At 37.3% G+C, this 27,291-nt stretch overlaps 1 protein-coding gene across 1 annotated transcript in view; it reads left to right on the top strand.

Annotated features, from left to right (window-relative positions):
- Positions 1 to 253: 253 nt before the first annotated feature.
- The window catches only part of ENPP3 (ectonucleotide pyrophosphatase/phosphodiesterase 3), a 36,147-nt gene continuing 9,109 nt past the window's right edge, over positions 254 to 27,291 (top strand). The window contains exons 1-20 of the mRNA XM_074537804.1: positions 254 to 539; positions 3,560 to 3,638; positions 6,189 to 6,311; positions 7,569 to 7,694; positions 8,769 to 8,829; positions 10,072 to 10,169; positions 12,697 to 12,776; positions 13,327 to 13,446; positions 14,837 to 14,946; positions 16,331 to 16,396; positions 17,281 to 17,353; positions 17,810 to 17,918; positions 18,072 to 18,200; positions 19,597 to 19,628; positions 22,306 to 22,433; positions 23,316 to 23,382; positions 24,810 to 24,897; positions 25,654 to 25,823; positions 25,937 to 25,991; positions 26,740 to 26,894. Of these exons, the coding sequence (XP_074393905.1) occupies positions 438 to 539; positions 3,560 to 3,638; positions 6,189 to 6,311; positions 7,569 to 7,694; positions 8,769 to 8,829; positions 10,072 to 10,169; positions 12,697 to 12,776; positions 13,327 to 13,446; positions 14,837 to 14,946; positions 16,331 to 16,396; positions 17,281 to 17,353; positions 17,810 to 17,918; positions 18,072 to 18,200; positions 19,597 to 19,628; positions 22,306 to 22,433; positions 23,316 to 23,382; positions 24,810 to 24,897; positions 25,654 to 25,823; positions 25,937 to 25,991; positions 26,740 to 26,894 (1,971 nt within the window). The 5' untranslated portion in view covers positions 254 to 437. The remainder of the gene's footprint in view (positions 540 to 3,559; positions 3,639 to 6,188; positions 6,312 to 7,568; positions 7,695 to 8,768; positions 8,830 to 10,071; positions 10,170 to 12,696; positions 12,777 to 13,326; positions 13,447 to 14,836; positions 14,947 to 16,330; positions 16,397 to 17,280; positions 17,354 to 17,809; positions 17,919 to 18,071; positions 18,201 to 19,596; positions 19,629 to 22,305; positions 22,434 to 23,315; positions 23,383 to 24,809; positions 24,898 to 25,653; positions 25,824 to 25,936; positions 25,992 to 26,739; positions 26,895 to 27,291) is intronic.

Raw genomic sequence — 27,291 nt, 5'->3', positions numbered from 1 at the left:
GACACAGAACACGAAATAAGAAACCCTCTCCTTTCATACTGGTTTCGTATATTTAACACTTTCTTTGAGGATAAATTCTCTGGATGACAAGCTTTTAACCAAATAGTTGAGTACTTGAGTATTTTAGCATTTTATTGCTTAGCAACACTTAGTTCTAATCTTCACTTAAGTGTTTGCCTAATGCCGTTCTTATCTTGAACAGTCAGGTTCCCTAAACACAGATAAGTGTTTTTCAGCCTTTGACCTTTCAGAGTAGTTTTCCTGCTTGCTTTGGCTTCCTGCAAGCCTATCTCGGATGCAAGAGCTGAGATCTCATAAAAAGACCTATGAACAAAGTACTAGAACTCTTGAAGAAGGAGTAGCCTCTCACTTGCAGCTAACACAGCTGGGGGGGTGAGGAGAGCAGGAGACGCAGACGAGTGGCAGAGCTCGACAAAATGGAACTTGAGGATCACAGAGGATATTCAGAGGAGATGTCTTTAAAAACAGAAGAGTATGTGAAGAAAAAAACCGTCTTGAAATACAAAGTCATCTGTGCTGTAAGTAGGTGCTGCTCTTCAGGGCTGCCACTTTAACCATTCTCAAATCTGCAGGATTTTTGGAAGTTTCACTGTATCAGTATAATCATTTGGAGTAGCTTAGTAATTGGTAGTTAAAATTTTACTGCCTGAGTGTGTCACTGAAACTGCACTAGCTTCACTGGCACATTTCTAAAGTTCTTCTAGTACCTATGAAGCAATTTTTTTTACTGGCAGTTTTTGTTTTACTTCATTAACCTGACAGTTCTTTTGCAGAGTGAAGACTTTGCTTTGATACTTTGTTTTAGATATTGTCTCAAAACAGATGTGTTTGTGGCCAAAGCAACCACACTTTCTTTTTGCTTACTTTTGTATCTTTATGTTTGTCATTAACAAAACAGAACCTGTAGTCAAGTCATTGGCAAAAAACCCTCAGGAAGCAAGGCATGGGAAAAGCCTAATGAATTGTTTTGTACAGTATTGTCAGTCCCACATTCAAATATCGTGTCAACTCTTCACGTCTTCCCTGAGGCTTTAAGAGCTATGCATCTGCCTTGTAAACAATAAAGTATAGAATTTCTGTTAAGTTTTTGAAATATTTTCATGTATCTTCTGTTTGTGATCACAATAGAAACAAGGATTAAATATGTATATATGTTTGCACAAGCTCTAGCATTTGTAAATTGAAATTTAGAGAAAACTACAAATACTGATTTTAGAAAAACTTGCAACTTAATTTTGAAAACAGCCCTATAAAAAAGAGAGTCAAGCTACTATGCTTTTCAGCTCTGTGTCATCAGAACAATTTCACATAGTACTATGTGAAATTTAAGGCTGCATTGTGCAAGGATTGCATAAAATATGAGGAAAATACTGGAAACTGTGAAAAAAAGAAGATGAAATATTAGACATATTTTTCCTAAAGTCATCAGTTAAAAATGAGTCATGAGAAAGAATGTGGGAAAACTGGATAACTATAAAGGAAAGTAAATTATACCTTCAAGAGGTACTTGGAAAAGTAAAGTGAGAAATTTAAGTATCCTAAAAAAAATTCATTCTTTCAGATGTGCTAATTTTCAAATGCCGGCTTATGCAAAACTCACAATCTACATATTGGAGGTGTAAAATGTTAATATTCCACACAATTTATGTTTTTGCTAAATCTAATGCATTAAATACTTTCTTGGCAACTTCCTGAAATTTTAGGCAGAGGAGTCTCCAGCAAACAGAGCATATGCCCTAGGAACAACTTTTCTAAAAATAAGTAGTTGTAATTCTGAATTTGGTCATAGAAGTTAGCTGTGGAAAGCCTGAGGATTTGAATAGGTGCTCCCAAAGTTATTTCACTTTAAGAACAAATGTCGCAAAATCAAAGGTGTTTATGTAAATGTTATAATCAATGCATCATCTTATCTGTATACCCAATAGGAATTTTTGTGTTTTACTTCAGCTGTCTTATTACTTGAAGAAGTGGAAATGTTTGTTGCTGTAGTAGCTGTATTTTAATTTGTACTTCAATTTAGTAGGATCTATTTATTTCAATTACAAATGTGAGTTTTAGTCAAATGAAGGGTAAAACCACTGTGTCTTTGAGGTGAAAGGTACATGCCCTGGTGATTAGGCTTATCTGTGCTCAGTGAAACACTTGGCAGCGTTAGCCTCCCTGCCCAGAAAGAGTGCTTGCTGGTCTAGCCCGAAGAACACCCTAACACCCTTATTCTCATAGCCTGCTGACTGCTTGTAGGATTAAACTGCTGCCTTCACACCTGAGGTCTCTCTTCAGGAGACTTCAGCATTTCGGCTAGTTTGGGTAATCTTTCCACACGTCCTTACTCCATCTGTCTCCCTCATCCAGTTCTCTCACCAGTCCCATTTCCACTCCTTTTGAGGTACATCTGTGCAAAAACTTGTGAGTAAGTAGCAGGAAGAAGGTAAAGTTGAGAAGGAGAAAGTATGAAGGAAGTAACTATGGCATTGCTAGTGTTTGGTGCTGCCAGAGAAATGAATCAGTTGTACACCCACACCTGAGAAGTGAGCAGCCCTCCCTGCTGCCACACTTTGGCCCAGCACCTGCAAGGCAGGACAGGCAGCAGCAAAGATAAGGGATGCATGGGCAGTTGTTCTCAATTCCCTAAAATTGCTGTAGTCTCAGATAAGAGGCTCCATTACAATTGTACCGAGCTCGAGAATAATCCTCTCTCATTTCTACTTTATTTTTAACCTTAGTACTTCCAGGAATCAGCAGTTTGATTCCTGGAAATGGCAGAAGACAAAAGCTCTGAGGCTAAAATGGGACATAAACTGGGCTGTTTCATGGTGATTTTTTCTGTGATATGCATTTTCTTTCCCATGATTATCTTAGTGAAGAGGTAAGTGCACATATCACAAAATACTCTGAGAAGGTTGCCACGTTTCTCTGCACCTTTCAGCCAGCATGAATTGCCATTTGTCTTTGGTCTATTGAGCTTTGTGTCTATTGATGAATAGAGGCTTTCTCAGCTCTCCCCCAGTCTCCCAAAAGTTATGCTGCTTTCTGTTATGGAGTTTCCTTGGGCTGTTGGTCTCCTTCCAATTTCCTCTAACCTTACGAACAAGGTGACTTTTTATAAGAAACTGGCACGTGGGTGAAAATTTTACACTTTCAGCCTCAATCGTTAAATTTCTTAAGAAATCCTTGTGATCATATCAGGTAAATACAGAAGATAAATAGAAGTGATTGCCTTTATTTGTACAGGCAAAGCCCATGCAAAACAGATAGATACACTGATTACTTCCTACTTTCTTTTCTCCAGCAAAGTTTTCCTCAATTACAACATCACAACTGGATACAGGTTAAAAGTGCAGCATTAGGACCTCAGATTCTAAGGTTATAACTGTTGTGCCTCTCCTATCTTCAGGCTCTATTTTTTGATGAAGAACTTCAGAGAAATTATTAGTTCTTAAATCATGCATTCATAGAAATATTAGTAAGAGTTAATTTCTAATAAACAAAACAATTTATCACAGTTGTGAACGTTGGTTTCCCTGTGTCTGTGTGACAGGTTCTGCTGTGTGCGTTGGTGGTTGTATCCCTGGGACTAGGTTTGGGACTAGGACTCAAACATGGAAAGCAGGAGCAAGGTATGTTTATGATACTTTCAGCATAATTACCAACGATTGGGATCTGGCAAAGGCTTTCAGCAAAGGCTCTTTTGTATAGTGTAATGTAAATGATCTGTGAAAAGTCACCCTCTGTGAAAATAAAGTTCTTGCAAAGTTCTTTCGAGTTCCCTTGTATAAAAACTGAACACTCACAATCTATACTTGGAAAACCTATCCTAAACCACCAAGTGCCTTGCTGAATATTTCCAAATGTGTGAAGCCTAGTTCATGGCACATTGGAAGCTTTATTAAGTTATCACTTCCAGAAAATTTGGGATATCTTATCCTATTATATATAATTATATATGTAATTATTGCAATTATCCTATTATATATAATTATTACTTAAATAATATTTCATGAAAGAAATATCATAGGATCATCTTCAGTATATTTGTCATAGTTCAGGAGGCTGATGCTAAAACAGATAATGAATATTCTTTGAGAACTTGAGTTTCTGTAAAGCTACAGTAAAAGGGGAGTAGTGGCTTGATTCAGTGGAGTAGTTAGGAAAAAAAAGTAATGTTTGATGTCAGGGGGTCAGTCTAGGTGAGAACAAACAAATGGAGCACACTGTAAATTAAATAAAACACTTCCTTTAGAATCAAAACAATAGTAATCCCTTCCGGAGGAGTTCAAGGAAGCACATTCTCATTGCACATTTCTCATTGCTAATTTCTCATTGCTAATCAAAACATATTGTACTTGTTTTCCTAGTAGCTCATCAAGTCTTAGACCCTTCTGAACACTTTCAATAGCATGGGCCCTAGCAAATAAGATGAAACGGAATCATAATTGGGTTTTGATAATTTGAAAATTATTTTAGCTCTGCATTGGCTCTACAAAGTGGAGTACAGAGAATGTGGATGCAAGGCTTGTCCATGTGGAGGCTGGTGTGGAACTGTGAATGATCTTTGGAGATTTGGGGTTTTCTTCAGGTGTCCTCAGGAGACCCAGAGCTGTCCTTTCACCCTGCTCAAAGGTGTCAGAGCTGTGCTGTGGAATACTTGTCTCAACTTTCAATGCCAGGCCCATATTCTCGACCCTTTTCTTTGTTTCAATTAGAAGAGCCCAACCTACAGATTTTTAAGGAACATGATAATGATAAAGTAGCCGAGATATTGTCAGAGTCCTGAGTGCTCCAATAAGCTTTATGGATTGTCAGAGTCCTGAGTGCTCCAATAAGCTTTTTGAATGTCTCCAGGAAAGGAGATTCCCCTGGGCTGTCCCCACCATGCCCAGTGTCCCACTGCCCCTGTCCAAGCACTGTCCCAGCAGGAATGGCTCCAGCTTGCCATAGCCTTGCCCTGCTCAGCCATGAGTCCTGCTGATCCAGGCCCATCCATGGGCCAACAGCCTGAGCCAATCGACCTGTCCCTGTTGTCATGGAAGTGTCCAGTGCCTGGTGTGGGTCTGCTCTTGTGCTGCCTCACCTGCCCTGCTCCAGGCTGGAGTGGTGGGATGGATCCTGATTGCTGCCCCAGGGGAGCCCCCATGTCTCTGGCACCCTGCCCTGAGGGAGCTTCTGTCCCATGCAGGTCTATTACAGAACATCCAAAGTGGGAATCAGTCCTCCTCTTTTATTTCAGACCTGGAAATGAGCAGGGGAGATGCCACTCTCCCCTTCCTCATGCTGGCAGAATGGTGTGGAAATCCATAAAATCAGAGGGTTTTGGGAAAGCTGCAAAAGACAGGCCTCAGAGACAGCATAACTGTGATTAGAGCTAAGCAGTAGCCATGAGATAAGTCAGTAGAAAAATCATGTAAAAAGTAGAAAAGTAAGGACAAATAGAACAATGGTCTGTGTATTAACACTTGTCTAGAATAGCTCCCTAAGATGCAGAAAAGTATAACTAGGGAGATATTAGGAAGTTTTAAGCTTAATAATGGAGCTCTGTGCATTGTGTTTTAAGGCTTATGAGCAGGTATGGTATTTGAAATAAGCAAGCATTGTTTTAACCGAAGGTACATGTGCTTATAGCGGTTAGATAGAACTACCGCCAATATGCTTTTACTTTGTGTGATTATTAAAAAGCTTTTAAAGTAAGTTGTACATTAAGTTCTTTGTCTCCTGCCTGAGATGTGAGCTGATAGCATCTTCTTCCCATTGTCGTAACCATGTAATGAGAATGATGCTAGGAAATAAAACAGCTCAAGGCACGTTCCTGGCAGTCCCGTCCCATTTGTGATTTGCACATAGCCCCCAGACAATGATAAGTGGAACAACCTGGCATTGCTCCTGTGCCAGTGGTCCTGCAGAGACTTGTCGCAGAAACAGCCCTGCCCCAGGCTTTGGGCCAGCATGGTGCCAACAGCTGCCAGAGCTTCAGCTCCCAGAGGGATTCCTACAGCCTTGCTTCCACCCTGTTGGCCCGTGTGCTGATGACCGTATTGGAAAATGGCTAGGGAATCAGATTTGGGAAATTATTCAGCACATCTCTCCCTGCAGCCCATATCCATGATCTGTTTAACTGACCTGCATGGGATAGGGTTATCTGAGCACTCAGCCTTGCTGCCTTCTCCCTCCAGCCAGCTGCAGACACAAGTGCAGTGAGCCACACAGGAAAGATGTGCCCGGCTGCCAGTGCGACAGAGGCTGCAAGGAGCGTCAGGACTGCTGCTGGGACTATGAGGACACCTGTGTGGAGCCAAGTAAGTTCCCCTCCAGGCAGTGCTCTCTGGTGTCCATTTGATTTTGAATTTTTTTCTTCATGTGACTGGAATAGAAAATGGGTAACTGTCGTGTTTATGCAGATACACAGAGGTCATGTCACATTTCCTAGGGAGGGAAATGTGACAAAAATCACAAAATCACAGAATAGTTAAGGTTGCAATGGACCACTGGAGGCAATCTAGTTGAACCTCCCTGCTCAAGCAAGATCCTAGAACACACTCCTAAGGCTTGTATCCAGGTGGCTTTTGAATATCTCCAGGAAAGAAGATTCCACAACCCCTCTGAGTAACATTTCCAGTGCTCTGTCACGCTCATAGTAAAGTTATTCTTCCTGTTCAGGTGGATGTGGGAGAGTCAAGCTGCCTCTGTAATCAGGTGGCTAGAGAGCTGTAGCTTGGTGACCTGGCAGGACACAAAATCTTCCTGCATCTCTCTCAAATCAGACCCTTGTATTTTTGCCCCTTATGAATAACCAGAGTGTTTGCCATGCATATTTCATGGCACATACAAAGCTGAAGATGAGCAGGAGCAGAAATAATGGGTTATCTTTAAACAGGGCCCTTGAAGCAGCCCTGCTGTGCCAGTACCTCTTGCACATTTGTAAATAAGGGGGTGTTTCCCAGTCAGTTGTGCTCTCCAGCCTCATGCAGACCTTGGTGGGTGCCTGGGACTGGAGGAGTCCACTTGTCTTCCAGGGGAATAGCCTGGTTCTGGATTGAGGCCAGGCTCCTCTCCAGTTACTGTTCTGCTTTCCCAGCAGCTGCTCAGGTATTTCTTCATCCTTATTGCTTTTTCTGCCCACTTCAGCCCTCATTTCTCTTTTTTTTTTTCTCTCTGCTGTAACTCATGTGCAAGAGCATGAAAAAGATCAGTTTGCTTCTCTTTCTACTCTGTCAAAGAAATAGGGAGTGGTGTTTTTTTTGTTTTGTTTTGTTTGGTTTGGTTTTTTCCCTAGATCTTTTTGGAAAGATGGAAGGCTTTGAGGAAGATGACTTTGGGGATACCCTTGTAAAATAAATTATTTTATGACTCTGTGTTATTGTTCAATTACCAAAGAAATTGACTTTTTGCATTGAATGAAATTTTGAGTTTTCTTTCCAGAGCAAACTTCTAAAGCAACTCAAACAGTATACATAAATAACAATTTGTTTTCCTTTACCTGTTTGAAGGATTTCCATGCAAAGAAGTTCACATGAGGTGAACTGAATCACAGTTTTTTTCCTTCCAATTTTAAGCCCGATCTTGGACGTGCACTAATTTCCGTTGCGGTGAGACAAGAATACCTGGAAGTTATTGTTCTTGTTCGGATGACTGCTTGCAGAAAAAAGACTGCTGTGTAAATTACTACAGCATTTGCAAAGGTAAATCAAAATCAAAAAGTTTTATATATAAATTTTTGTATGAAATAGATGGGCAAACATTGAAAATATAAAGGTAGATGAATTTGTTTCTCAAGACCAGAGTCTGACTCGCATTTTGAAAAATTAATATTTTGAGATGAAGCTTTTGGTATTTTTCACTGTGAAAAATGCTGTTTCTGAAGAACACTGTGAATTATGTCATTCATGAGATAGATAGAATGATTTGGATATTGCAGAAGTATACCATGTGGGGGCTTTGGATTGTTTCCTTTTATTCTTTTTTTTTTTCATCCTTTTTTCCCTCCAAAGTAGAATGGAGACAATCTGAAGTATATATTGTAGTAGTCATCTCTAATTTAAAATTTCCCATCCTTTTTATTACAAATCTGGTTTTAGATTGGATTTCTTATGTTTTACTTATTTTTGAATATCTTTGTTCATGGATAATTGTTTCATACTGGCTCCAGCTAAACACATAAAGAATAGTGCAGGTATAATTCAGTTACAGGAATGACACTTGAGGTGACATGGTGTCTGTTACCAGAATTCCTTTGCATTTTGGAAGGGGATAAATCTAAGGCAATTCCTGCAAAATTATACTTGTTAACTAAATGTAGATTAAAGCTAAAAAAAGTTAAACCACAACATACAGAAAGAAAAGAAGTACTAAAGGGAGCCCTGGGCTTGTCTCTAAGTGTGTCAGTGGTACGCAGAAAAGGAAAAAGGAATAAGTAGCCCAGTGTGGACAGGATAGAGTTTGAATATTTTTAATTTAAAACTCAATAAAAGGCTAAGCTTTCATACTGTTTTCTTCTTCATTTGTTTCTTTGCTTTTCTGTGTAGCATATGTTCTTTGTTTTTGACTTACAGTTGTGAGCACTAGTCCTTTCAGGGTTTGAGGGCTTGATAGGTTGCACCAAATTGTTTCTAAAGTAAAGGTGTCTTTAGATCTAGATTTCTGTTGAAGCAGAAAATGTTACAGGAAGAACTTTAAAAAGATCATCCAGGCAGCTGCTTTTTTTAGTGGTGGTGGCGGGGTTCAGTGCTAACTCAGTATTTTTTCTTTCCTTTTAGGTGAAACATCTTGGGTAGAAGAACCATGTGAGTCAGTTGAAACTCCTCAGTGTCCAGACGGGTAGGAAAAAGGAATTTGTCTTCTTAGCAAATAAAATCTTTGCAATGGTCAGAAATACTCCAGTATTCTGAAACAGGTTTTTGTATTTATAGAGAGTAAAGTCCCTGCCCTGAGGAATATTCTGTAGAAATGGTTTGTGACTAGGAATGTTTGTTTTTTTTAAAACCTTCGTCATTAATTGATCATTTACAGTTTAGGGCAGAGTACAGAAGTTCAAATTCAGATTGAAATTCAGCAAAGACCTGGAAAAAATTGTTAGAGTTATCTCAAGGTTCATTTATCACAAATTGTTCATAGTTCATTTTATGTTACCATGTTGTATCTTTGACAACTCAGATAAGTCACCTTATGCAGTCTGTAATAACAGATAGATAGAATCTGTGATTGCAATTCTTTAGGCAACAGAGTTTTTCAGGGGATTTTTGCTCCAATTATTTGCAGGAAAAAAAGGTAGCTATGGAGATAAGACAGCTATGAAGTAGATGTATATATACAAATGCTGAAAAAATATTGCTATTTGTGCAGGATTTCAGGATAGTGGGTAGAGGCTAGACAGAAACAACATTTAAAAGTTGTCCTTGAAGAAAGATTAATTAATTTCTGGCTCAGTTATGGTATTTGTGACATTATCCATTATTTTATTTGATTTTACTATCAACTTAGTTTAATTACAACAGTAAGACCATTAGCATTGTGACTTCTTTGCAGCTCCTGCACCTCTCAAAATAGGTATCAAAGTACACTTTTTAGGTTAACAAATAACTTATTGAGTTAACAGAGTTTTGTAGGCTACAGCTTGGAAAGTAGTGGAGAGGAGCTTCTTTAAGTGGAATACACCACATTGCAGTATAAAGATCCATTTAATTTCAGTTTCAAATCAGTGAGCTGTTCTATGCAGACTATTTTTGTACAAACTATGGATGCTAGTGTGCTTCTGTGTTTTGGAAAGACCACTGTTAATAAGAACAAACTGAGATAGAGATTGCAATATGTAACTTTTAAAAAGTATTATGACTGAAATGATTACTTGCATTTCATTCCTCCTCTGGTTTCTTACCAGAAGGATTATTATTTGCTGTCAATATTGAACATTTCTTTATCTCACACTGTGTTATTCATTCTGGGATGCAGATGAATACACTAGATCCTGCTTATAAAAGCTGAATTTATATTGTTAGAAATCTTAATAAGTCACCAACTCTCTGAACTTCTTTATGATGATAAATTTATATTTTCTTGTAGATTTACTCTCCCACCACTTATCCTTTTTTCAATGGATGGGTTTAGAGCAGAATATTTGGACACTTGGAGTTCTTTGCTGCCAAATATGGAAAAACTCAGTAAGTTACCAAGGGTCCTTTGACTGTTTTCTTTCAAAGTCTGCATGCAACCTCTCTGGTCCCTTTTGCTACTGTCAATGCATATTAGGTTGCTCAGCAGTGAAAAAATCATAAACCAGGCCTTTCTCATCAGTTGTATCTTTTCATTATTATATATATTCTGCATTGCTTCTTGTATTTGCACAGCAAACATGACTTTTTATTTTTTAACAAGGCCTCTAATATTGGTCAGCAGCTTTTATTAAATACCCACTTTGAAATTTACTTTAAAATACTTTTTAAAACTGAGAAAAAGTTCCAGATAAGCATTTCCTGCCCCCTCAATACTGCATTAAAAAGTTGCTGAATTGCTGATAAGGAGTGGAACATTGAAGTATAATGCATTGAGTTATGGGGATTTTTTTTTCAAGTCAGATATTTTAAGTATGTTGACATTATTGTGGTAAGGCTCAAGAAACTATTTTCCAGCATTTCTGAATTTTGTGAAGAAGAGTAAGTTGAAGTTCTTTAGCTTGTGCTTTGAAGCGCCCTAAAAAGAGAGACCATTAGTGCATATTTGGTTAAAATTCCTGAATATTTCAGAACTCAGATCTCCAGACACCTGGACAAAAGGTCTCTATATTTAGTAATTTCTTCTCAGCAGCAATAGTCTAAGTTGACAGTATTTGTATCAGTCCTGAGTATGCTATATTATGTTTCTATTGTGCTCCTTTGAAAATTTCACTTGCATATTATGAAGTACTACATTTTATGGAATAGTTAACAATCTTGTTTGAGAATAATGAGAGTATCCAGAAACCTGAGCTTGAACTAAGGTGCCAACCTGACTTTTCTGGCTAATTGTTTATTCTGTGACATCATTCTGACTGGAAGGAACTTGAATCAGTGAAGGAGTCACGAGTGCTGAAGTCAGTATTCAGTTCCAGTCTTTTGAAACAAGGTGAAAAGGGAATGCCAAACTGGCAAAAGGAGCGAATACCATTCTATGTCTTGTGTCAAAGAAATCCTTTGAAACAAGAACCTATCTAATTCAGCATTGCACATATTTGTGGTCAACTTGAGCAATTTTTTATGCACACTCATGCTTATATTTCTCAGAAATCTACAGGAAAGAGTAATTTCTTTCTTTACAAAAGAAAAAATGAAATGTTGATTGGTAGCATAAAATCTTTACTCTCTATTAACTCCTTTAACCTAGAACTTTCAGTAAAGGTAATCAAGCTTATAGAATGTGTACACAATGAATATAGGTCCTTTATTGTTCAAGAGAAATCCATAGAAAATTTTGCTGATTTTCTTATATCTTTCAATTATTCAATTATTCAGCCATTCTTCAAACACTCTTTATTAAGCCCTTTTTTTTTCTGTATCACACTGGAATGGTTTTGTTGAAAAAAATCACTTTTTCATTGTTTTGGTTGCTTAGTTAAAATCAGCTTCTGCTCTTTGGCAGAAATGCTCTACATCAATGAAAAATGTGTGTTTTAGCATGAATGAAATAATCATCTGGTTACAGCTTAATATAGAACTTTGTATTTTCTTTGTGAGTTAGATGTAAAAACATCATTAAGACATCTTCCAGTCTTCATGTATTTGTTTTGTGGGTAAATAAATTGAATCTTAGAGTGGATTTAGAGATTACAGATGTTTTTGTGCTAAGAACCTTTGATTGATGAAAAAATAATGCAATGTTCGGAGATACAGGTAGGACACCTGGGGTGGGATTCTCTCCAGGGCAGAACATTTGCATTTAGACATATTCTTAGAGATGTCTGCATGTGAGATGATTATATGCTCACTGAAGTCAGTGTGTTTATGTTTAATATAGTCTGCACAGCACAGTGCAAGAGCCTAGAGGACATGTTAGATCAATCAACAGACAGAGGGTGCCACGGGACAAGTTGCTGCTGCCCTAATCTGTGTTTTTGGTATACTTCAGAGTGCCATGGCCTTCAGAGCTGTGTCAGGAGAACGCAGATCTCAAAGGGATTTGCATCAAAACTGTCAACTTTCATGCAGATGTCTTGGACATCAGAGGGTTTCCCAATCTGTTTCCAGTGCTTCAGCAAATGAGCCCTTCCCTGCTTGTCACCAATCAGCTCGGCAGGGTATCTTGTTTGGTCTGATATCAGGCTTCAGTCTCATTGCATAATATGTATAGCCAGGCCATTTTAGATCTAAGAAGTATCTGAGAAATTTATTTGGATTGGCAGACCAATCCAAATAAATGGAAGATGGAGGAGGAGCATCTGAAGGCCAGAAAGGATCATTAAAGATTTCTCAAAGGACCACAGGCCTCTAGGATTTAGGCAGCTGAACTGGGCATCCAGGTCCACTGACTGCAATGGGAAGGTAGGCTTAGCTCACAAGAAGACACCAGGATTGTATGAGTCTTGTTTTGGAGTGATATTTCTCCATCTAAAACTGCAGCAACTGATAGTGGTGATTTTTGTTTGTTTTTAAGACTGTTAGTTTTCAATTTAAAAAAATATAAGAAAATGTATATTAATACCCTGATCTGTTGCAGAAACATGTGGCACACATTCAAAATACATGAGAGCTGTTTACCCCACAAAAACCTTTCCAAACCACTATACTATTGTCACAGTAAGTGAGAATTTTTGATTTTCCTTTTCATTATCTTGATTACATAGAAAGGATTTTGTGGTGCCTGTATTTTTGTAGGACATGGGGACTCATGCTAAGATATCAGAGAGAGTTAGAGATGCTGAGATGGTACATACAGGCATGATCTGTGTGGCTCTACATCTTGCCCTGGCCTGCGGGCTGCTTATTCCTGATCCTTGTCAGTTTAATTGGATATGGGTGAGCATGGGTGAGGATGCAGCCTTTTGATGATAGCGTTTGTTAGGGTGGGTTTGGCAGCTGACATACAGCCACATGACACACAGGGTTCTTAATCTATAGCACATCTGGTTTTGCTTGGGCTGGGAAGGAAATACGGAAAAGGGAATTTGATGGGCAGTCTGAATTCACAGGCAGGAAGACGATTTGTGTGAATTAGGAAAGCGTTCTGCTTCTAAGAAAAAAATTTCTTTAGAAATTGCAGCACTGTAGCAGTGTGCATTGAAACATAGTTTAGGGTTCATTTGATTTCAGGACTAAGCATTTTATTTTGTGTATTCTTGTTTTACAGGGATTGTATCCAGAATCTCATGGTATCATTGACAACAACATGTATGATGTAGACTTGAATGCGCATTTCTCACTCTCAGGGGAGGAAAAATTCAAACCTGCATGGTGGAAAGGGCAACCAGTAGGTTTTTTGTCATACAGTATTTATGTCCAGAGTGGTTTGTGTCATATCATAAAACAAAACAAAAGGGGAATAAAATTAAAAACTATGCAATATATTTGCAGAAAGTACTAGATAACCTGTAGGCTTCATATTATAGGCTGCCTACCAAATAATTTGCTTGTTATGAAAAGTAAAAGGACTCTTAAAATATTAATTCTGAGACTTAAAACTTTCACTCAATGTGGCAGTTAGTAAAAAAAACCCTGAAATATTTTATCTAGTACTGGAATGGTCTTCTTGCCACAAGCAGCCACAGTAAATTTTCAGTGTGATTTGATTTTGGAGTTGGTATTTTTTTTGCTGTCTCTTGATGACTTGCTACAAAATGAAATTGGTTTCTAAATTACATATATTTACACATATCTTTTTGCAAATGTCCAGGCATTTAAAAACAAGGAAGAGAGTAGCAAAGAGCTTAATTTCGGAAAAAAATGTCAATTATATATGACATATGACACATTTCATAACAACCCTGTATTGTACCTGTGGTTATGATTAATATTATTAATTTCCTAGTAATATCAAACTCTAGTAATAATGTTGAAAAATACCCTAAATATATGCAATATGTAGTATACTTACTTAATATGCCTTTGTATATGTGTGTCTGTGTCTATGTGTCTGTGTAGTAATGTTTATAATATACCCAAGTATCCAGATTCTGGTGCTGTTTCTTTTTCTGAAGGATTCTGTCAGGTTTGTAACACAACCAGAGCTGCACTTTTTAGGATTAATATAATTATGCTCTCTTATAATAAAGTCATACAATTAGTATCTATATCTGAAATAGATACAAAACAAAATGAAACTAGTATAACAGAATATTTTATTTGGAATGGACTAACGGTTATCATCTAGCCCAGCTGCCTGACTAGCTCTGGGCTGCCCAAACATTTGATCACATTTTTAAGGGTGTTGTCCAAATGCCTCATAAACACTGACAGACATAGAGCAGCAACGATCTCTTTAGGAAGCCTGTTCCTGTGTTGTATGTGTCATAAAATGTTTCTTAATGACAAATCTGAATATCCCTAAGGCAGCTTCTTCCATCTTCATGATCCTGGGGTTTGCCACAGGAAAAGGGATCGCTGCCCTTTGGCATTTATGGAAATACCTATGTGATTTTCTATCCTGAGACTATCCAGGAAATTACAACATCATGGTTTCCAATGCGACTAGTTTTTCTTCAGAATGTGCATGTAGGAAACAAAACTTCATATCAGATATGGTCATTAGGTAACTGAAAGGAGAAGGAAAAATGCATGCTTGCAGCACATATTTCTACTTTTGTGATCTGAAGTCCTCCAGTGATGACAAAAAAATCATTTGTTTGTTTCTTTACCCAAAGGTCTGGCTGACAGCAATGTCCCAAAATTTGAAAGCAGGCACCTTCTTTTGGCCAGGCTCTGATGTTCCAATTGGGGGAAAATACCCCACCCTGTACAACAAATACAACGGGTAAGATCTGGTACAGCTTGTACTAAATTCCTGCAGATTACTCCAAAAATCCAAACTGCTATTTGACAGCCGAAAGAAATGAAATACAAGATTTTTAAACAAGTCTGACAGATAAGTGCCATGTCACATTATCCTGGTTATGCCATGGAATTACCAAAAATACTTGAAAATTTCAAAGCCATTCAGGGGATTCACAATGAGAAAGTCAAAGGGTACTGTATATTCTGCTCTCCTAGACAGTTTAGAAGTCTTAGCCAAATGCAAAACACTAGGAGAGCATCCTGGAAATGATTAGTAGCCACTGCTAAGCTGCACCAATGACTGCGATATTTCCATGTGTAAAATCAACATATATTATATAGCACTCTAAAAATACTTGCACTTGAGAATAAGCTTACAGATAATCTATACCTTAAGACAACAAACACAAACTAGGAAGCCAAGGCAAAAGGCTATGGGGGACAGAAATTATTGGAGAGAGACTGCTGGATAGGGAAGCGACTGAAAGAAGAGGGGCTCTGAATTTCCTCTGGTCTTGCTTGCATGTTTGATATTGTGCACATGCCTGTTGAATCATAGTTCTTGTATGTTTTTTTCCTAGTTCATTCAAAGGTTGCACATGTGAAGTACCAATTGCCTTCATTGTTTTTTGTGGCATTATTTTTGTTGGGGTTTTTTTGTCATTTGTGTTTTGTGCAGTTTGTTTGTTTTGCTATGGAAGGCATTGGCATTAGTAAATTATTTTGATGATTGTGATGATTGCAGTATGCTTCCCATGATTCTTTAGAAAGATAATCTAAAGCAAGCATAGAGCCATAAGTCTCTGTAGATAACAGAATTTGCAGTGATGTGTAGGCTTGGTACTCAGAAAACATCTAAGTACTGTGAGTAACTAACATATAGCTTGTGCATGACTTTGAGGGAAAGCAGAGATATTTAATGGGTGAATTCTCTTATAGGAAACAAAGCATGATCTCACAAAGGACTGGATGGCATTATTACTTACTTTTAAAATGTGAAAGTCCAAGGCCTATACTTGCTGGAAAGAATAAAAATTATTCTACCTTGTATTTCAGGTTTATTTCCTCAATTTAAAATATCTTTTTTTGCATGTATTTTTAAATATATGAGTAGTCCCACCAACACAGGCTTGTGTTTGCAAAATCAGGGTCTGTCTAATTTACCACTTATAGTGACTTATATTCAATTAAAAATGAGAGTAATAAAATTAATTGCTATACCTTGTTAAAATGCATCATTCTTTGTTCCAGATCTGTGACTTTGATATATGACTAGAGTATGGACACTGTATCTGGGAAATAAAGTGCTAGTCAGAAAGTTCTGTTAACATCATATCTTTTTTATGTATTTTTTTTCTTTTCAGTTCTGTTCCATATGAAGAGAGAATTTCAGGAATACTCAAGTGGCTTGATAATGCCCAGTCTGAGAGGTAACACCTTGTAATATCTACCTGCTTTGTTAGACTATAGCTTAGAAAGGTGTTAATGCTTAGCAATTGAAATTTATGTTGGTGTTTGTGAAACATGGAATCTTCCTCACCATTTTAAATGATTATTTGCTGAACTTAAACCTGTTCTGTATCTTATCGTAGCTATGATAAGACTGTAGATACAAAAGATTAAAAAGTGAACATATAGCTGAACAGGATGTACTGTTGTATGAGTTTTATTTGATTGTTCTGTCTTTTTTCTTGGTGCATGTCCTGTAGGAAACATTGATTCAGTTTCTAGTTTAAGGGTGTGGATGAAAGATTTTATGTGAAGGCTAATGCCCAAGAAAGGTTAAATACATGAAAGTAATTGCAGTAAGTAATTCAGGATGAAAAGTAAATGTCAGTGCGGATCGCGGTGTTAACTTTGCGGCTTGTAAAGAAATGAAATATTTTATATGGCAATTTGCTAATAAAATCCTAATGTATTTGCAGTTAGAATTTGCTCTCTAGAGTCTCACTGCTTAGTCAGGAAGAGCTCTTTCAGATGGTAGTTCCATTTACATCTCAAAAAGGATTGTTTGCTCTGATGTCTGAGATCTTGAATTTTTCCAGGGTGATTTCTGATTACCTGTTAAGACACTGGATATTGTTTCTGAAATTGTAACTTCAAAGAGTCCATATTGATTAATTACAAAACTCAGAGGAAGTTGGATGATTATATTTACTGTATGGACTGTTATCAAGGTTTAAAGAGGTTACTGATAATTCCTTTTAAAATGTCATTTAATATGTTTTTTTTTTTTTTTCAAATCAAAATGTTCTCTTTAGGTGCTGCCTCTAAATTCTCATAATGTTCCATTCTTATTTATTTCTAATTCAAGGCCTGATATATACACTTTATATATTGAACAACCAGATTCTTCTGGACATTCGTTTGGACCAGTTAGTGCTGGTGTAAGTAGTTTCTATATTTTTCTTATACTTAATTGCACTAAAAATGGTGTTGTAGTATGAACTTAACCAATTTATGGACCTGAAAAGGATAGTAGATGAAAAATTGCCATGGCTGTTTTATGACTTTTTGTTAAGAACTTTTGCTTGGGGTTGAGTCTAATGGTATGATTCCCATACTGTGTGTGAATCAAAAGAACCATTAACCAAACAGACTGGCAGAAAATAATTTCAGATCATACTAATACAAAAAATATTAATTTTTATATTTAGACTGAACTTTAATTATATTACTATGTGATATTTAGAAGCACATGGCCTGGCAAATCCTCAGAGCTGTCTTTTACACTGTACTTCAATGTTTCCTAATTTGTAACCCAAAAATATTACATTTTTACTTGCATGAAGGCAGAAAGTTCAACCTTTAAGGATCTTAGATGTAACTGATTTATCTCACAGGTAATCAAAGCCTTACAGTTAGCAGATAAAGCAGTGGGGATGCTCATGGATGGACTTAAACAAAGAAACCTGCACAAATGTGTAAACCTCATTGTTTTAGCCGATCATGGTAATGTATATACTTATTTTTTCAAGTTAACTTTACTGAGTCACTGTTTTCTTCCTGTGTGAAATATCTGGGTTTAGTAGCATTAATCCATTTTATAAATCACTTTATCTTCCTTGCCATATGAAAAAGAACTGTTTCTATGTTGCCCTTTAGGGATGGAGAAGACCTACTGCAAGAAGTTAGAGTATATGACTAATTACTTCAAAGAGGTGGATTTCTACCTGTATGCTGGGCCTGCAGCTCGCATTCGAGCAACGAATGTTCCAAAAGATTATTTAACCTGTAAGTCTGGACCAATCCTGGGATTGAGCAGTCAGTGTAGCAGGAAATAAACAATCAATCAAACAAAAAAGTGAACAAATAAATAAGAAAGTGGATAATCAGTAGTAGTCAGCAGTGTGAGCAGCTTTCTGTTTCCCTTAACTTGGCTTCAACATCCATGGAAGTTGTTTGGGATTTTTTTTTTTTGTTAAGAATGACCACTTTAGATGAATTAGAAGGTTAGAAAAGATTGTTGCAGACTCTAATTTGTATTTTCTTGACATGGAAAGATGAAGTAAAGGTAGTTTGGGTTTTTTTTAAACTGGAATTCAGGTCTTTCATAAGTGCATTGCTCTTCACAGATTTCTTGTGCAACATTGGCAGAGTCAGTCTTTTTGAAGTAATGAATATTTCTGTGTGTACAAAGTTAGAGTCTCTGAACCTTAGCACAGTGGAGTCTAAGTCTTGGTTAAGACATTATAGCTAGTGTCTCAAAGGAACAGAAAATTGAAACCATTTGAGCTAACTCTGACTTGAAATAGATACCATGCTATCAGAATGGAAAAAAAATCCCAGAACTTTCTGTATCAGGGAAAACAATGGAGATAAAATCATGGAAATTCTCTATGTATTGACTTCAAAGAATTTGTAAAGTATTGTAAAAGTGATAGTTATTTCAGGTTGCAAATAAGAGCTGGGATCCTATTGAACTTTTTATTCAGATTTTATAATTTTACTTATATTTGAAGGCACAATATTTATATGACATAAAGCAAACTTTCATTGGTTTAAGTCATACAAAAGCAGCTGAGGAAAGAATACTCATGGTTTTTCTGTGTCTCAATCTCAATAAAATTGTTGACTTATTTCCTCTAATACTCTTAGATTTTCTGTAAGAATTTTTCTTCCATGAAGTGCTCATTTTTACTTTTTAGAAAGTTAATCTCAAATGGTTAAACTAGTCTTTCAAAATGTGCAAGGTGAAAATACCGAGATAGACTGAAATTTCCTGTGTGACTGTTGCTGGAAGCAAAATACAAGACAAGTTCTCCAGGTCCTGTTCAATGTAAAAAAGGTTATACTTCAAACAGGGGTTAGATAAGAGAAAAAACCTCGAGTCTGATGATTTGTCAGCTTTAGGTGGAGGCAGTCATCAGCATGGCAGTTTTCTACTGTCTGTCCTGATGTACCCAAAGTTCTAGTGTTCTAGTTACTTCCACAGGCACACTTACTGGTAATTACCATTGGAAACATAACATTCCTACCTGTGGAAGGTGATAGCTGCCACTATCTTCACAAGCTAATAAAGAAAAGCAACTTTAGGGACAAAAAGCATGTGTAAGTTTTAGTCATGAAGCTTTGTCCTTCAGCCATTCATAGGTATATTAATTCATTTCTTTTTGTTTCTTTTTAACAGTTGACTCAGAAGGAATCGTTAAAAACCTCACAGTGAGTAAATATTCTCATAACTTTTACTTATAGCTACTCTTAATAGGAATCTGAGGAAAAACCAGTTTGTGAAAAAATGAGACAATGGTGCCAGTTTAAATAGTGTACTGACTCCACTCTCCCTTGGGAGGCAGTTTTGGAAGTTGTTAAAAAATTATGCACAAAGGTTTGCCTTAGGGGATTTCTGTTCAGGGAAAATTGTTCTGTACTTCACTTTGAAAGAGAAGAGGCTGAGTTCAGGGGCAGAAACTTGGGTATATCTTCATGACAAAAGAGAATACAGCACAGAGATGCTTTAGACAATAGGCATCTGTTAGCACTGGAACACAAGTGCTGCACTCAGGCTAGGCTAAAGTAACTTTTCCACACAAGAGATTGTAGAGTACATTGGCACATAGTGTTGTAGAGGCTGGAAATATAAGTAGGAGCGGGGGGATTTCAGACACATTAATGCAGGACAGCACTGTAAGGGCTTTTAGATCTGATCCACAAGGAACATCTGATTTAAAAAGTCCCTGAAGCCTAGAAGAAACTAAGCAGGTATGAGAAAGAAAATTCAATCAATACTTGGCTTGTTTTGGAGGTGTGATTTTAAACAGAGTACTAGGCAAGATAGGCCTTTGGCATAGGCAGTAAGACTGTCTTAGGACCTTTTGACATATCACTGAAATAGTTGCAGTGCTTTTACATGTGCTGCACTACGACAGGGTCCTGTACTGGTAGTTCTGCTTGGAACTGAGCCAAGCTGAATGGATCTAGCACTTGAGGGCAGGTCCAAGCTTGCCTGTCTCCCATGTGGGCACACTTTGACAGCTGAGTTCTGAAGGATACAAATAAAGAAGTGCAGAACAGAGTGCAAAGCAAAGGAGGACCAAACCTATTTCTTTTACTAAAGGGTGATGTGACAGTGCATGGGGCTTTCCTCTTTCCTTATACTTTTTTAGACAGATAATTCAGTCTCTGTCACTTTTTTGTAGTGTTCAAGATATACATTAATACATGTGGGATGAATGCACTGGCCAAACTAAAAAAATTGTAGGACAGTTGTCTTTCTGTATTTCTTTCCTTTTACAATTTACACCGAGTTAAACATTTAAACTGCTTGCTCTCAGTGTGCTGTCATAAATTCCCCTTGTTTTCTTCATTGCCAGTTTGTTTTCTATTCTGTGGCTTGTCCTGTGCCAAGCAGTAGACAGGTGTTATGGTACATTTATAAAAATGCTCTCAGTTTGTCAAAATCCCGGGCTCCCAAATGGATATGTTTCCGATAAATCTCCACTAGAGGTCTCCCGTTAACCTGTTGTACTTGCGGGAGTAGGATCAGCGGCTGGGAATAGCTGAAGGAGCTTTCTCAGCGCTACATCCCCTCCCTCACCGTATGACACAGAGTCTGTCATATCAAAGAGCATTGGTGTGAGGGGAATATTACAATCTGCATGTTCTCAACTTCAGCTGAAGCTGTTACTGCTAATAGTTACAGAGATGTGACATCTTGTGCCTTATGGGAATAGTCTGGTACCAGGACGTGCCCTCTTTTCTTTCTTCTTCATAAATGGTTGGTGTATTTTGTCCCTGTGAAGTTATTAAAATGGGGTTTTTTTGCAGATAAGGTAGTTGTGTGCTTTATATTTATTGCTAATGAATAGACATAAGTCATATGCTGATTTCCTCTATTTTTCCTTTTAATTAGACCTCTTCTTCCGAGATAGCAAACACACTGAATCCTTATTTTTCATGTTCCTGGGTTCCTCTGTTCTTCTGTGATGACTACTGAGGCACAGTTACTCCCATATCGCATGTTAAAGTCTGTATCCTATGCAGAGCGTACAGTTTTAGTATTTAGAAGTGAAGATGTCAGAACAGGCTCCAAGCATGGTATAGTTTGCACAGCCTGTGTGGTAAAACAGGTCCACTTCTGTGGCCTATGCAGCTTCCCAGCAGCTCTTCCTTTAGCATTTTAGATATTCTGGGTTATCCCAGTACTGGACTCCTGTTTTGGAGCAACACTTCTGAAACTTTGCCATGATGCTTCCAGCTGGAAGGGCTTCTAATGGCCATATATAGTTAAGCCTTGCAGTATGTCATATGGTTATCATTAGGCTCACAATTCCAAGCTCTTCCATGGCATGCCTGCTAATGCAGCTGTTATATGAACACACTAAATGTGGGTGTAAAAGTTAAGATCTTTAGCTAACAGCTGAGCAATGGACATTTACATGCTCAGGCTTGCAGCTAAAACCCTAGACTGTGCTAAATTGTGTGTGCTTGGCTTGCTTGTTATTTATTGAATGGTAAAGTGACAGAAGGTGGCAGAAATAAACCACCAGGGAACTTTCTCTTATGAAGTGTAATCTTACCAATCAGATGCCAATCAGTACGGAAATATACTAAATATACAGTTCTACTGAGTGTCTTTAAGCCTTAAAAGTAATTTTACCACAGTATTTGTGGGCTTGATATACAAATTGTATGTAGCCTATTTTCAAAGAGTTCCAAAAGTGTCGCTTTTCCTTGTATTGCTTCTGGGGCCAAAAATTACATCTGTGAGTCATGCAAGAAGCTATCTATGACTAATGGGCTTTGTGCTTGCATTCCTATCACTAAGGATAATTTTGAATGATGGGTGGTTGTTTGAAACTGAGTGAAACTCGTGACTGGACTCCTTTCTCTCGCACAGTGCAGAAGATCCCCTCAGCACTTCAAGCCCTACCTGACCCCTGACTTGCCCAAACGATTCCACTATGCCAACAACATTCGTATTGATAAAGTTCATCTTTTGGTGGATCGACAGTGGCTGGCTGTGAGGTAACATGATTTGTGTGATTGTTATGCTGTTTTGTTCATCCCACTTTCATCCCTTTAATTTCCTTCACAGCTGCTTCATTTCCTGTTTTGCTTTAGACTTGTTACATTTCCATGTTTCTTACAGTTAAAATCAGACTATATATAAAAAGGAAACATGGTTGTTTTGGTGAAACTAAATCGCTGTCCAGGACATACAAAAAGAAATGTGCACTGAAAAAAAAAATCTTATAATCACTCTATTTTAAACTATGTTCAAATGTTCTTGGGCCTCTGAAAACAGGATACCTGCACCTGACAACGGTGCATTAATTTTTCCATGTGTCTTAGCAATGGGTAGAGGAAAATAAGTGTTAGTCACCATGTCAGAGTATTCTGTTGTGTTGCTAATTCTACAACCCATCCCCACATAATCCACGTCTCTTCATCCTTCAGAATCTATGATGAAAATGCATTGTCTTGTAAGGCAAAATCCCTTGCAGTCTTATTTATATTATTCCACAGAAGCTGACAGCAGTTCTCTCATTGTAAGCTTTCTGTTAAAATGCCAAAGAATATAACTAGGAATTCTTCCAAAATAGATTGCACTTCTGCAACCTGTAGCTAGGTAAATGCCTCAGTTCAAAAATGGCCATTTTTTCAACTTGCTTTGAAAATATTGTTTCACTGTACACTCATAGCCAGTTAGGATAATTTAGTACTGTCCATAGCAATTTCTGTTAGAGGAGAAAGAGGTCTTCATAGAAATGAATGCTATGATGAGCCATAAATGCTACAATATGATGGCAGAGTCAGTTCTCAAGGAATGATGGAGCCACAATGACTGTTACTAAGTGCTTCTATTTGTGTCATTTTTATTTACACTCTGTGATGGTTTCTCCTAAGGGATAAAAATTACACATCTTGTGATGGAGGTAACCATGGCTATAACAATGAATTCAAAAGTATGGAGGTAAGATGATTTCTATTCTATTCTATTCTTGCACTTTCTTATGTACAAAATCATCATGTGCCAGGTAAATCACCAGAATACAGAACAATGACAGTTTTTGCAGTGCGCTTTTTCTTTTCTGGCCACAAGACATGTAAATTGTAAACACATACTAGGTCCAAATATTTGTATTGCCTTTCATTGATGTGTATAAGGCCTGTTTCTTTGGAGTCCTGTAGTAAAAACAGTCTGGGCTTACCTTAGCTGCTTGGAGACGGCTAGACTGCAGTAAACCAAGTCCACCATGTTTAGCTACTGAATTCTTTTTTTCTTTCATTCTTCCACTGAGGCAATGACCAAAAAATCTCCATAGGCTCTGGAGTTCATCTGAGCATCTGGAAGCCTGTATGCTCAAATAAACTAAATCTTATTGTCTCTCCTTATCTTACAAGAATTAATCATATCACCAGAACAAAAAACTAATTAGATATACTGTGTGTTAGTATAGCCTATGTTACAGTTTCATCTCATTTTCACTTCTGGTTACAGTGAAAATATTTTGAGGTCTTGAGCTTTTGGTGTTTCATGTACTTTCTGTGATGTGAACCTTTAGCTAAGGTCAAGCATGCCACTGTAAATCCCATATTCTGTGCCTAAGAATCAGATCCTTCCAGATCTTTACAACTATGTTAAAACCAAATGTCAGTGATCAGAATTATGCTGAATGTTCGCATGGAAAGAAGAGGTAAATTCTGGTTACCATGGAAACCTTAATAATAGATAACCTTGCACAGGTGCTGCAAGTGATGCTTTTTTTTTTAAAGAAAGGAGCAATATTTAATTTTTCTATAATAAATTGAAAATTCCTTTTCTGTTATGGACACATAATATTATTTTAGAACAGATCATTGTCCTGTTAGTCCTGTTTCCCATATCTCCTGGCAGGCACCTCAGGAGGCTCACAAAGCACTAGACAATCCTGTGAGTCTGTACATAGCATCATTATCAGTGTTCTGCCACAAGGCTTGCAGGCTCCAGAACGGCTGCCCAGCGCTGCATTGCACCATTGGTTGTACAGATGCAGGTCTTTGCTGAGTTTGGAATGGGCCTCTGCAGTTCCCTGCTCCTTGTTTTAACCATGGCCATAGACTCTTAAGTGACCCAAAGACTTCAGAGTGCAACAGGTATTAAAAAAACACCCCAAAACCAAATGAGAATCATTATATAGCTTGAAATGAGAATTTTTGCTTTGCATTTTTCTTCAAATGATGTGCAATGGCAGAAAATTGCCTGCCTTACCAGAATAATCCTGTACTTTTAACTTCTGTGACTGTGAAAAGACTGTATTTTGTTCCAATGTCCCAGTTTTCATAAAGTGCAACTGAATTGGTTTTGACTTTGGTCCTTTAGGTAATGTTTTTTTTTTTGTTATTACTATTACACTCTAGGCTATATTCTTAGCATATGGCCCAAGCTTTAAAGAGAAAACAGAAGTGGATGCTTTTGAAAACATTGAGGTTTACAACCTTATGTGTGGTGAGTAGAAACAATCCAGTACTTTAGACTATAAAGTTCTAGTATTTTCAAATACCAGTGTTATAAGAGCTAAAAGAAGCATAGCTAAAAATTGAGTGAATTAATTCAAAACCAAAACACTGAAGCCATGCTCTTAGGCTGTCTTTACACTGATAAGAAATTGACTTCCAGAAGTTGCACTGCTTTGAAGGTTTTTTCTGATTGTAGAAGAATTCCACTAAAGAATCAGAGGGAACCACACCTGCCAAAGGGGTTTGCTGTCAAAGTAATGTCTGTGGAACTGTGGATAAGAATCTTGCAGAGAGTATCTGCTCTTGCTCATAACTTAGGGTGAACCATTGTAGTCCCAGCAGTGCACAATTAGGAAGCATGAGCCTCAGAAAATATGGATTAAAGCATCACACAAAAATACAATAGTTTACTAGGTTTCACAATGTGATGCACTTGCAATAACATTTATACTTTGCATTAAACTGTCTAGTCTTGTCAATGTTGTGACAATGTATAAAACTGTACCAACAGTACTCAAATTTATAGTTACTAAGTCTTGATGCCGTGGAAGATAGCAAAGAACCTTCAGACCTAAAAAACTGCAAGTTGGTGGGAGTAGTTACTGTAATAGTTTAAATAATGGAATAAGCTATTTCTTCTACTTTTAAAAATTACTAGGAGATTAGTAGATTTGGACAGATAATAACTTTTTAAAATACTGTTTTAGTCTTAAAATATGTTTACAAATTTCAAATGTTTCAACAGATTTGCTGCGTATAGCACCAGCAGAAAACAATGGAACACATGGCAGCTTGAATCACCTCTTAAAGAAACCCTTTTACAATCCTTCACATCCAGAGGAAGTCTCATCTCCCCTTTCATGTCCAGTTTTCAGTCTGCTTCCTACAGATGACCTGGGATGCAACTGCACGCAAGTAAATAGGGGTTTCTGGCATCTTTTAATCATCTTTGTCAAGTGTGTTCTGCTTTCTTCATTTTTTTTTTCTAAACAATGAATTCATTTTGAGCAATTCTCTGACTTTTACAGGGACCCGTTGCGTCAACAGATCTAAACAAGAGGTTAAATCTCACCACAGAAGAAAGTGAGTAGCAAAAAATGAAAAGAGCAGCAGTATTTTAAAATCCACACCTGGTTTATATTTTATGTCACTGGTTTCAGTGGGAATTTTTGAAACATTAATTACAATTGAAAGTGAAGTAGGAAAATCAGGTCAGAATAATCTTTTTTTAAAATTTTTTCCTTTTCGTGTGTTAAAACAATGCTATGGGACTCTGTTATAGCAACATGTATGTATAGGAATAGGATCTGAACCTCATTAAAATTTTGGAGAAAACCATAAAGATTTCAATGGTCTTGAAGAAAATGTCAGCACTGTCAGGCTATGTGACGTAACTCTTGTTTCTTACCCTGTATCCATAACTTTACCCTTCTCTGACCAATAATTCCCATAGATATTTCTTTCTACTTTTTTATGGAGTTTCTGGAAATTTTGGGAAGCATTGTAATGCCTCCTAGTCAAATAAGATGTAAATTTTACTCCACTGGCAAGATAAATTCAAAATATTTGCTTTGGTATGAAACTTCCAAGAAACAAGAGTTAGCAAGTCTGATCTATTTTATTGACTTTTGTACATTAAACATAATATGAAAACTATTTTCTACATTTTTATTCTATTTATAAGCCTAAAGAACCACATGACTAGGTTTACTGTTGGATCTATTTGTATTTGCTAAAGTTTTAGTTAACAATTTTTGTCTGTTCTCTTAACCCCTTGTGCCATCCAAAATGGTATAGAAGAATAAATCAATAATTATTATTTAAATTTTAGTAAAGAAGGCAAACTCATCTCATTTGCCATATGGGAGACCCAGAGTTCTTCAGAAGGAAAAGGACTACTGCCTCCTTTTCCATCATCAGTATGTGAGTGGATACAGCAACGATATCCGGATGCCACTGTGGACTGCCTACACTGTGAATAAGCCTGTAGGTTATCAAATACCTCTACTATTCTTAAATATGGGATCTAATGGGTTAAAAATGTGGTCCATTCATCAGGAACTCAGTTTAATGGTTGATGGATGTCATGTGACTAAGGCACTTGTGTCAGAAAAAAATGTCTTTGATATCATTTAACTTTTAGCTATCTTAAAATAAAGTTTTGAGAAATGGGAATGACCATTTGAAGAGACACAAAAGATATAGGAGCTGCTGGTGACCTGGTTCTATTAAGCCTGTCCTGTAAAAGGGATATGCTGTCAAGACAATTCTCCATCTCTCCTGTCAGTTCCTGTGGAAAAGCAGGATTGGCTGTGATTTCCCAAATCAGAAGTTTTAAGCTTTCCGATGAGTACCATGACCTTTTTCCTATTAAATACCCTCT

The sequence above is a fragment of the Zonotrichia albicollis genome, chromosome 3, assembly GCF_047830755.1.
Source record: "Zonotrichia albicollis isolate bZonAlb1 chromosome 3, bZonAlb1.hap1, whole genome shotgun sequence".
NCBI lineage: Eukaryota > Metazoa > Chordata > Aves > Passeriformes > Passerellidae > Zonotrichia > Zonotrichia albicollis.
The sequence above is the reverse complement of the archived record's forward strand: the minus strand, read 5'-3'. Positions and strand labels throughout refer to the sequence as shown.